Source organism: Chamaea fasciata, unplaced genomic scaffold (assembly GCF_029207755.1).
Source record: "Chamaea fasciata isolate MVZ Bird 193981 ecotype frontalis unplaced genomic scaffold, bChaFas1.0.hap1 SCAF_7, whole genome shotgun sequence".
Lineage (NCBI taxonomy): Eukaryota > Metazoa > Chordata > Aves > Passeriformes > Sylviidae > Chamaea > Chamaea fasciata.
Window position 1 is genome coordinate 36,511,826 of NW_027094092.1, and position 12,138 is coordinate 36,523,963.

General features: G+C 35.6%; 1 protein-coding gene across 1 annotated transcript in view; it reads left to right on the top strand.

The window, feature by feature from the left end:
* AKAP6 (A-kinase anchoring protein 6) overlaps window positions 1-12,138 on the top strand; it is a 288,951-nt gene that overhangs the window by 257,695 nt on the left and 19,118 nt on the right. The window contains exon 14 of the mRNA XM_066188405.1: window positions 3,884-4,099. Coding sequence (XP_066044502.1) covers window positions 3,884-4,099 — 216 coding nt within the window. The remainder of the gene's footprint in view (window positions 1-3,883; window positions 4,100-12,138) is intronic.

The following is a 12,138-nucleotide window of genomic DNA, read 5'->3' on the forward strand; positions in this document are numbered from 1 at the left end:
CACCCTCTGCTCAGATCATGGCCACTTCCATCCCCATAGATAGTGCCATTAGCCCTTGGCTTGGAAGGAGTGTTTGATGTCATTTGACTCAGCAGGGGCTTTTCCAGATGATTTAAGTCACGGTATTAACAAGCTGTGAAAGTAGTTTCAGCTAGCCCTTTTTAGCTACGTGGGTGATAACTTCAAAGCACTGAAAATGGGAGTAGACGGGGAAGTAAAACTTTTCAATATTCTAGCAGCATGGACAGGAATCCTCAGTATGGATGACCATAAAAACATTCAAATAACTAACACCTCAATGTTATCAGCATATCTGTTGTGAAGCAAATGACTAAGACACAAAGTCAAGTTCATACACACCATCTGCAGTTACTGTGTACACCCTTAGCCTGCAGCAAAAAAATCAAATAAATTTATTTAAATCTCATTGCAAATGTCTTAAGTGAATATGTTTCTCCCACATTTGCAAAAATTTGGATTGTGTTTACATTTACCACTGCTCAGTGATCACGTGATAGTATGAGGGGACAAAATTGAAAGTCCCCTTCAGCAAATGTTCTGCACACACAGAAGACTAAGTGAGCCTAAGTGATGCACCTCAGTGTACAGTTAGATCACATCCTAATTTTCTGAACCTTCAAGTGCCTAGTAGCTTACTATAGTAGCTGTAAACCATAAAGGCCCAAGGCTCAATAGAGATACTCATCATATTTCCATTTTGAAATTAATTTACTTTTATCAAACATGAATTGTAGCATCGACATTCACAATATAAAATGTACCTTCCAAATGCTTAAAGTAACTGTCATCCTGGAAGCATACTTTGCATGTGCAATTACTGTATTGACAGATTTTTATACAAGAATGCCATTTCAACAATAACAAAACCTGGTTGGATATACAACACCACAGTGTATATATCATGTAATGGGATATAGGCAATTATTGTGTCCCTTCAGGACACTGAATACAAGACCCTAATACTGCTTAAATTCATTATTGCTAGTGCTATTATGTAGGGCTTAAAGATGTCTTTACATGATTAAGTTCTCTGGGTTTTAAAGTATTGTTTCTATAGCCAACTATTTCAATACACTGTTAGATACAACCACTTCATTCTTCTCATGTTTAATATTAACCATAATATCATGTAATAAAATTGAAACAAAAGTGCCATAGGCCTAATTGTACTGTCACAGCCATGTAAATCAGAAATAGCTTCAGTAAAGCTACTGTTATTATGCTGGTGTAAAATTGATATAAATTAGAAATGACTTGGATGCTGTAGCTCTGCTTTCAGATAACACAATGTAAAGGCCTCACTTAAAGTCCCCTATAATGGCTTTTGAATGCAATTCTCCTTACCTCATCTTATTAAAAGGCATTGTATCAGAAAAGACCAATATTTATAAGGGATGACTTAATCAAATAGATCAAGGTAAATTAATGTTATGGGGCCAGATTCTGAGCTATATTGACTTCTGTGAAGTTAATGCAGACCTACATTAATTTGGCTGTGATTGGTATATAACTCACCATCGCTTCCATAAAACCTGAATTGCCTAGCTGTTATAAAATGTAAAATAAGAACCCTGACTGTCGATAGACTTTAAGGTCCAGTTTGGTTGGCTGGAATTTTTCCTGATCTGACATTAGGCTAATGAACAGCATCAGAAAGGAAATGTGCCAGACGTGGTGGTTACATCAAGAACGATGAAGGAAACTAGTAATGAACTCTAGGAAAATAAATAAGGGCAAGTTCTGGAAACGTAAATGAAAATGCAGCTCTGGTACAAATTGAATAATAAAATTCCTGGTCATATTTTGCCATAAATAGTGGTTTGGGAATTTGTCATTCACCTTATTTAAAATTCAGAAATATTAAAGGTACAGGGTTCTCTCATTATAGAAGTAATAGAATTCCAGCTATTATAGAGTTAGGGTAATTTAAATAGCTATAGAATGCGTTATATCAATAAGTGGAACATCTGTATGAAATGTCCACCTGCTACTATACTACTCAGTGTACTTTACAATCAAATGTACTTAATCATTTTATGATGTCTTCTAATGAAGTCTTATCCGGAATAACATTTTGAACACAAATACTTTTAGGCATTAAAACTTCTGCTTTAAATGAGATTGCATTGCCTTGTTTACCCTTGTTGATTAATAAGCAATCTGTTAGGATGGCCCCATTGTGCTAGTGAAAGTAGATTAGTAATGCAGCTATGTTTGTGAGTTTAATCATAATTTCTCTTGAAGGCTTTAAAAGAAATCCCTGTCTTTTGCACACTGTCCCTACGCAAAGAAAAGATATGTTTTTAGATGTATATACCAATCTTTTTGGTTCACACTTGTAGTTTAATGTTATTGATCAAGAACAGCAGGAAAATACTCCTTTGAGTTATGACATTTCTAATTATAAATTTCGGTTTCTAAAGAAACAGTGACACAAAAATCTGGGACTGGAATTCACTTTCTATAGAATTGAATCGTTTTCGTTTTGCTAGTAAAATTAAGAAAGATGATCCTGATATTTTATTTTTATTTTTATTTTTATTTTTAATGCTTCTGAACAGCTTTGAGAGATGTAGTGGCTTTTTAAATTTGCTTCTTATCATTAACTGGACGTTTAGAGGGAAACACCCTGTCTTCAAAAAAGATGATAGTACAGATTTTCTCATGGGGTCATGCACTTTCATCTGTGGTGTCCCACAGAGGGAAACAGATGTTGGCAAGTTATATTTTAAATTATCTTTAAAGCTCCCATGTGTAGAGCACAGTCCTGTTAAATTCAGGAGTAGCACAGCCCTATGATAATTATTGAATACTTGAGCCATGTAATGTTATAAAAGTAAAGGATCTCAGAACCTGAGCTGAAGCTGTCATCCTCACATGCATTTCTGCCTTCTGTACCCCAGCTTCATAGACACTATCATTAAAATTTGTTATGAGTTTAAAAAATCCTGGTTTGATGTTCAGTGACAGTAGAGTATAATCATGGATAAAACTATGCTTGGAAGCACCCGTGCCATTAGCTACTTCTGGGTGGTAGACCTTGGTCTAGTTCTGGCATGTCGGATGAATTATTTTTTCTGCTGCTCAACAAGATTCTTAGTACAATTTCTTAGGGTTTTGGTGGAGAACCTGGAGAACATACTCTGGCTCCCATCAAGTTTCAATATTAGGGCTTAGCAGTTTTCTCCCATCATCCAGTTTATGTCAGACTTCATTCTCAGGAGCACTGGAATCAGTATATGAAATAAATGCAGTGAATTACTCCTTTTCAGGCGTGATACAATTGTCACCGTTTTCCTACATTTACTTGAATATGGAACTACCCTGAAAATATTTTATGATAACAAAAACATCTGTAAACAATTTTATACTGAATTTTCTTCTTCCGTAATGTTTCTCCTGTGACAGGGTGCATATGACCCATAATTTCTATTGTTTTTTCTAAAAATATACATATTCGTATTGCATGACTACAATTTTTCCCACTTATTTTTCTGTAAGATTTCTGAAGCTGATTACTGTCAGGGTAATTCATTTCAGATGTGTCCCAGTTGAGTGAAAAAGAAAGGAAGAATAAATGAGTCTACCCCATAAAACTTTCAGCATTATTGAGACAGTTAGCTATGTATGGCATTTGTTTGAAGAAGACTGAACATAGTGTTAGTCTGTCTGTGCCATTAAGGTTAAGACTGTATTTATCTGAAAATAAAACACAAGGCTTTGACACAAGTATGGAAATTTTTGGAAGACCTGAAAAAATATTGCAAGACAGAGATTGGGCACCACTAAATATCAGATAATAATTAATGTTTCAATTTGCAAAGTATTCCATGCTGACATCTGCTGTTTGTCTATCCTTCAGTCTCTATGCTCTGAGATCAAGCAGAGGCGCCGTGGGGTAGCCTCTGTGCTGCGGTTATGCCAGCACCTCCTGGATGATCAGGAGACCTGCAACCTAAATGCAGATCACCAGTCCATGCAGTTGATAATCGTAAACCTCGAGAGAAGGTGGGAAGCCATTGTCATGCAAGCTGTCCACTGGCAAACCAGGCTACAGAAGCGATCAGAAAAAGACTCGGTGAGTGATGCTTGCTTTAAAAAGGTCTCATTGGATTTCATTCTTCACAAGAAACACTTCTTCAGCACAAGAAAAACATATCCATCTCGGAGTGTTTTCTTCTGACTGAGATGCCATTCCTAATCTTTACTGTCTACAAGTGAATCTTCAGTTTTTCACACAGCATTGTATGGAAAAGATTGTTTAATAACATAAACTCGCATATGCATACTGTATTTGCTGGATATTTAATCTCATCATATCTGTTCCCTCCCAGTAAATAAACATTCTTCTCCTGGTGCTAAGTTGCTCAGTACCTAACAGAACTGGGCCCAGAGACATATTTCACTGATTGTAAATACATTTTAGAAAAAGAATTTCCTGTTTAACTAAGACTGGTTTTAATTAGCATCCCAGAAGTAGATGTGTATTTCACGTAGAATGCCATGGGTATGTGATTAATATACAATCCTCTGTTATTTGAATATAAGTAAAATGTAGTAATTTGCTTTTATCTCAGGGAAATGATTCCTAAGAGGCAAAATGGCATTCTGCTTAAACCATCCATTAAGTGGCATGAATTAGATTGGTTTTCTACAGCAAAAAACTATATTACAAAGCAGGGGGAATAAAATAATCCCTACTGTAACACCATTGACTGTAACGGATGAATTGGCTCAGCATGTTTTGTGCAACTATCACACTGCTGAAGTCTGTATACTGCAGCTACATTGACAGCAATGATAATCCTATGTAGTTCATATTCTGAAGAGTCTTGATGAGATTTGGGAACAAGTGATACAATTTTTTAGGTTTATATCAAGCAAAACAAAGAAAAAAATCTTGACACATCCATCTTAGCAATTATCTGACTAACAGTGAAATACTACTTTTGACTTCTTTTTTTTTTTTTTTTTTTTTTTTAAGTTCCTTTACAAAAATGACAGAAGCTATAATTCTCTGATTCAGTTAGGGTCCTACAATATGAAGATGCATAAGGCATTGTTTAGAAACACTAGCAGTTCTGGAGTGAAAATACTCTTAGTCTAAGCAGCCCAAGAAATGGTGAGTTAGTGAGAAGGATGCTGTGGGCAAGTAAATTGGTGAAGGTAATAATAATGTTGGTTGCCTGCCTTTTTCAAAATTTATAACAGAGGAGTGCTTCTCTGCCAGTTTGATTTATTGGCTCTTTGACTTTAGCTATTGACGTAGAAATGGGACTTGATGAAGGAAGAGGTTTGAATAGACTGTTAGGACAAGTCAAAATGAGCTCTGTATGAGGCAGTATGGAAAGAACTCATCCCTGAAAAGCACATGTAGTATCAGCATTGGTTTTATAAGCATGGGATTAGTCAACTGGCAAAAAAAGTGAAGATAATTGAGATTGTGAGAAAATGTTACAGAAATTTCAGCGGAATTAAAGGAAAAAGCAGAATTGGTGAGGACTCAGAAAGAAGCTTTATGGAAATTGTAGGTAGGAGTTTTAAACAATACATTACATTTAATTGAGAGGAAAGTCAAGAAATAAAAGACAAATGCCATCTCAGCAGCTGCAGTGAGTTTTGATGGTAATGAGTCTGGGAGACCAAGAAATGAGATCAGAAGTAAAAGAATTCATCAATGAAATAGGCTGGGAAAGTGAATGGGTTAGAAGATAAATATGAGACTGAGGAATAGAAAAGACTGATATAGAAGGAAAATACAGTAGCAGAGATTTTTAATTCTCTTGAGAAATGCTGGTTATGTTTTTGTGATAGTTCCATCTTAGGAATATTTTAGTCATATTACTAAGGTGTTGCAGCAATAGCTCTAATAAATTTGGTTAGTGCTACACAAAATGTTTAATGATCTGACCAGCTGCAGGAAAACCAGTTGAACTTTGGAGCTCCAGAAATATGTGCAATATTTAGGGAACGACCAAACCAAAAACCAGCTCTCAGAATCCTAATTTTTTTTTTTTTGTTAGAGGCTGAGTATTGTTGGGTCTGTAACAGCCCAAGAGGGAGTGAATTGCATTCCAATTGTGTTAAAGTACCAAAAATGAGCAGTTTGTTTGGGTGTGTTTTTGGTGTGGTTTTGTTTTGGTTTTTTTTTTTTTTTTTTTTTTTTGTAAATATGTATCTCCTATTTGACTTGGAACAGAAAGAAGTTGCATTTGTGAGATATGTTAGAGAGTGCTGACAGAGGTCCAAGTTACTGCAATGAGTGCATGTTATCCTCTTTTGTGTGTGGGCAGTTGCTGTACGAAAGCAGTTGCTCTAAATAAACTGTTATGAGCTAATTACAGCTTGGTGCTGCTCTTGCAGCTGGACCAAAGTCTGGTTTCTGTTTGGGACTGCAATCGATCAGGAGTTGAGGCATGGTGAGGATATGAGTTCAGAATCTCACTTGGTATCTGGAGGCTTGGAACTTCACAAGGTACCCGCTGCTTTGTTCCCACTTTGCCTGAGGTAGTCTGGAATTATTTGCTGGGCTGAGCTGACTTTCACTGGCTAAAGGGTGTATCATTCTTTCTGCTGAGAAATAGCAGCCATTTAGAGATATCATGATGCTCATCTAATTTTCACTGTGGGCTGTTTTGTTTTGTTTTGAACCTCTCATCTTAGGCTTCTTTATAATAATGCTTTTTTAATAAGTATGTCAGTATCGACAAGTTTCTTTTGTTGATAAAACTATCCATATTCTCGACATTTAAATATGCTCCAGCCACTGCAGGATTCATGTTTCTTTGACTTTCCTTGCCTGAGTTGGCATGTTCTAACCTTCCTTTACACTCAGTTCCTGTGCAGTCATTTCTTGGGTAGGTACCAGAACCATTTCTTCTGCTACCCTATCGCTCTGTATTTGATGGTGTGCCAGGCTTGGCACACAAACTGTGTCCCTTGGTAACAAGTCTGTCTTTGTGGTTGCCCACAAAATACTGTAATTTATGAAAACAAATGAGATGTTTTTATAGCCTGATGGCATCTGACTCATTCATGGCATCTGACTTGCTGACAGTAAATAAGATACCCCAGATGATTGTATAGCCTCAGTGCAAGAGTCACTTTCATCTACTAATGAAAGTTAGTACTACTTTTCATCTTCTAATTGTGTACTGGGATCTTCTTTTGTCTCTTTTTCCCCTTTTTACATTCAGTCACCTGGGCCGCTTAAAACTTTACAAAGGTATGCTGGAATTAACCGCAGGAAACTTTAATGTTTCTTTTGAATTGTCTTCATTTATGGTCTTCAGCACTTTCTAATTTTGCTCACCTTTTGCAATAGTGGGCACCATAAGTTTACAAATAACAATTTATTAACATGTACTTCATGCACCTACAGTTGAGTAAAAGCTGTCCTTCTTATAAATAAGAAGTTCTATCTAGAATGTGAAATTATCACTAAGAATTGCTCCAGAAAGACGAAATATTATTAGATTCAGAAGGTTAATCTAGCTATGTAGAATGAGATATTCATAAAGTGAGAAAAACTGAGAAAACTGGAAGCAGTCCCAATTTATTTTAGCAAAAGAGTTTTTTATCTCCTATCTGTTTCTTTTGGGATTTTTTGTTTGTTTGGGTTGTTTGTTTGTTTGTTTGTTTTTTGGTTTGGTTTTTTTTTCAGTAATATCTTTTCATCCAGATTTATCATTCCATATTTTGCTGATATAATGTTATGTGTCACCTTAATTTTAACTTCAGGATTACACAGATGCCTTATAGCTTGTCTAACAAGATCCTGCTAGCAATCATCTTAAAGGAAAAAGGAGACTGCCTGGCAATTGCAATAGCAATAGCAACAATCTTCATTTAACTAAACTCAAGATTGCCATCTAAAATTTCTGCTCAACAGCTGGAGAAGTTTTAACTCACTATGCACTTTCCTTTAGAAGGTACAGTCTACTTGAAAGACTGAAAAGTTCAAAAATGGTTTTGGGACAGACTCAGTCACAGTTCTGCCCATAAATTAAGTCAAGTGCAAATACGTAAGTTGTTTTCTGCAATTTTTTTTTAAATTTTTTTGCTCAGCCAGTGGTATACCCAATGCAAATTATGTGTTTAGCCTCAACAGATTATTCCAGCTGCTACAGAGGATTCCAATTTGTGTATGTCTTGCCCAGATCAGGTATGTCTCTCTATATAGAAAGCTACAATGAGGTGACCATGGAAATTCACTTTTTTGGGACAGGGAGAGAGAGAAAAAACTGTGATTTCTAATGGATTTTACTTTAGCTGTGATTCAATATTCCTGCCTTTTTGACAAGTGGAGAAGCTGTTTTTCTCCAGAATGGTCATTCATTGAATGAGAAACATACTTGTTTTATGGAGCAGACAATTTCTCTTCTTATTCAACAGAGAGGGCTAATTATTGAAGGGACAGTATTACTCATGCATTTAAAATGGAGATTTTGAGCTAAGGCAATTCAGGTTAAGGTGCCCTAATTCTCACATCATTCTAAAATGTCTGAAATATTAAGTTGTCTGATCACCAAGTTCACAACTATACCTCATGAAAAAAATCTCTTCTTCTGAGTCATCTTATGTGTACATTACACTGAAAGTCCAGCAGAACCCTCCTCTGCATTGGCTTGAAAGTATGCTGTACATCCAGCCACATAATTGAAAATAATAAGGCACAATAAATGGGATGGCCTTGGGGTATAACACCCAAGGGATTCAATTGGTGTCGCTTTGTATCAATGTCCATGCATCATGGTAATTGAGGTAACATAACCAATTACCACATTTTAATTAGAGTTGTAAGGACTTGGGAAAATCTGCAATGGTGAGACAGCTCACTTGAAAAAAAAAAAAGCAAAAGAAAAAAGAGAAAGGCACTTCTTTCCATAAGCTTGTTTCTTAGGAGGTAAAGAGCCTCTTACATGGCTGTTCAGGATTTTTACCCTACAAGCTCCTGGTTTCCTCCTTTATAATGCACTTGAAAAACCAAATTGTTAAAGTATACTATATTGCTTCTGTTTTGGTATCTTTATTCTTTTACCCTATTTATCTGTTTCTGTGATGCTTTCTGGGAAAGAAAACAATTTTTCATAATGTTAGGCATGGTGTCTCCACTTCTCTATATTTACTTCACTGATGCAATATTTTTTCAACTCATCAAATGACACTTGTTCTAAGGTTACAAAACATATATAAACCCCCTTGTTTCAGGAGTAAAAAATGAATCTGTCATTGTTCAGTTATTTCCTAGATAGCTTCACTAAACAAAACCTTGTTTCTAAAAGTCTCTTATTTCAAGAAACCATCATTTTGGAAGGTGAGTCCTAGCTAAAAATTTTGCATAAAATTTAGCAGTTCTTCAGGAGTGTCTAGCATAGCAAAGTACTGAGAGATAATTAACTTAATTGAATGAGAAGGGCACACTACATATTTTAAAGTGCTGAACACGAATTACATGATCTAGCCATTACAAATTATTTAATGACTTATGTTTGAACCTTTACAGATTTATTCTTTTTTACTATCTATCACAATTTTTGTTTTGATTTTGGGCCTCTTCCATATAGTCTGTGACAGTACCGTCTTGATGGCTTCCATTTGCTCACAGTACCATTTTGATGGCTTGCATTTGCTCACTCTAGTGCTTCCTTAAAATATTTAATTTTTAAGTGAATGGATATTTGACTTTAGAGTTTTTAATATGATGCACCATTCTCATACTCAAAGTGTGTATGTTTTTGAGCTTCTGGGTTGCATTGCATGTCTGATTTGTGACATGGAACAATTATCCATAGGATCTAAAATGTTGTTACACAGATGCTGAAACTAGGTCTGGATTTTTCTGGGACTTAATTGAAGATAGGTAATACATTCCACATTCTTGCAAGAAATTCTGTGTTTCTTGTAATTTTCTTGAGGACCAGCTGTAGTTTTGAGGACAGCTGTCATGGCAGTGCACAGAGTCTGGATGATCTGCTAAAACAAAGCTGGTAAAACCCTTGTTGTTAAGAAAATCTTAGTAAAAAAGATGCAGACAGTCAACTTTAGTCAAAATTCAGATAAATGTTGTGTTATACCCATGAGAGAGTCTCCTGAGTGGTCACCTGCAATGGTAGGTTTTTAGAGTGAAAGAAAAAAAGAAATATATTTAAGTCTTTCAACAGAGGGCTCTACTCCATCCTCAGAGACTGCAGATCCTTCTGTCATAACTAAAAGTATAAGGTAACAATCCAAGGGTGAAATACTCTCTGCATTTCACCGATCTGCTATATTATTCCACCGTTTCCATCCCTCTGGCAGATGTCATGTTTTGCCATGAGTTTGTAAAATGTTGGGAAGTTCAAACTCATAACCCCAGTCAAACCAGACAAATTCTCAGGAATAATCAGTTTTAGTGGGAAAATAAGTAATATTCAGAAACTGGAAATATGTTTCCAAAGCATGCCGATGCTGAGAGAACCGTCAAACACCATTTAAACAGAAAAATATCTCATTAAAAAAATAAAAGCTAAAATGGTTAGGTTTTAATTTTCAAGGACAGAGGTCTTCAAAAGAACTCACTTCCTATTTAGGCGCTTAAGTATGGGATCAGATATTTTAATAGTGTTCAGCAGACACTGACTCTCATTGCAATGCATTGTGTTCAAATTACAGGATGAAGTCAGTGTTTTATTTAGAGGCCTAATATCGACTAATCATAAGTTCCTGACTCAGGCCAGGATTGTTTTAAAAATTAGTAAGGGGAAATATGAAAGTCACAAACTTGTGATTTTATAATTGATTTAGTGACTTGTTACTCTGCATATCTAATGAATCCAGTTCTGCAAGGAACAGTACATGAGTGTAATTGAAGCTAATCTTCAGGTCTTTTTTTTTTTTTCAATTCTCGAACAAAATAGTTTTTAGGAAAAGAGGAAGAAACCTCATTTTCTGAAAGGTTGCACTGCGGCTTTTCTATCTTAGATGGGCCTTCCATATTGGATTATAAGGCCACAATACTCAGGCCACTGTAGAAATATATTTGCAGGATCTTCAGGAAGTATATACATAGTATGTCATTGTTCACTATTACAGGATATTCTAGGAGCTGCATCAGCTCTAAGAAGACAGGAATACAATTAAAAACTATTTTAAAAATAAATGAAAATAACTAAGGTACAATTACTTACTCTTTTTTCTTAACACACAAATGAAAATATACCCAATGAAATTATCAGGCAGGAGATCTAAAACAATCAAAGGGAATACTGTTTTCATAGAGTGCATAATAAAAATTAAATTTGTTCCTACAGGTTTGCAGAAATACAAATCACTTCAGTAAGTGATCAGATAAATTAATGGAGGAGGCATCAATTAAGGCTTAATAAATTCCAACTCTGAAAGTCCCCACAGGCTGACTTCTCAAATTTGGGAGAGCAGCTTCTATACCCTTCTATGTGTTTGAGGGTTTTCTAACTTTTACATAAACATTCACTACTAACCACTGCAGGAGATGGACTCAGCTGAATGGACTGTTGATCTCACCCAAAATGACTGTTGCTGTTTGAAAGCACATGAACTTGCAGATTTGGCGGCCCTACCTATGCTATATGTACAGTGAAGAAGTTTTACAATATGCCTAGAGAGTTTTCATTGTGTTTGGAGAGGTTTTTGCTATTTCCAAAACCTGGAATGTGGCCATTTACGTAGTGTGCTTTCACAAGAAGAAAACTTTCTAAAATGTACCAAATTAACAGTTTTCCAAGATATTTCTAGCATAGTTTTTCTGTAAAACAGACAAATGGTTAGAAATACATCTACTTAATATTTCAATGTGCACATACATTTATGTCAGAGGTACTATAATATACATTAAATAAGAAAATGTAAATCATGAGCAATGATCACGATTTCATTTCTCCTTGCAGATAAGATGTTTGTGTCATTGTTGCAGCTCTAATCCATATCCAGGTCTTCGTGTTTGGTGTGTGCAGTAATATGTAAATTACCTAGCCAGCTGCGTTAAGCAGTGTTTGTTTATTCTATTTCTTTTGGCATAGCATACAACTGAAATTCTGCCAAAAATGTGGCTGCTTCAGGGAACACTGCTCTAGTCGAAGGAAATTTTGAAAGGAAAGA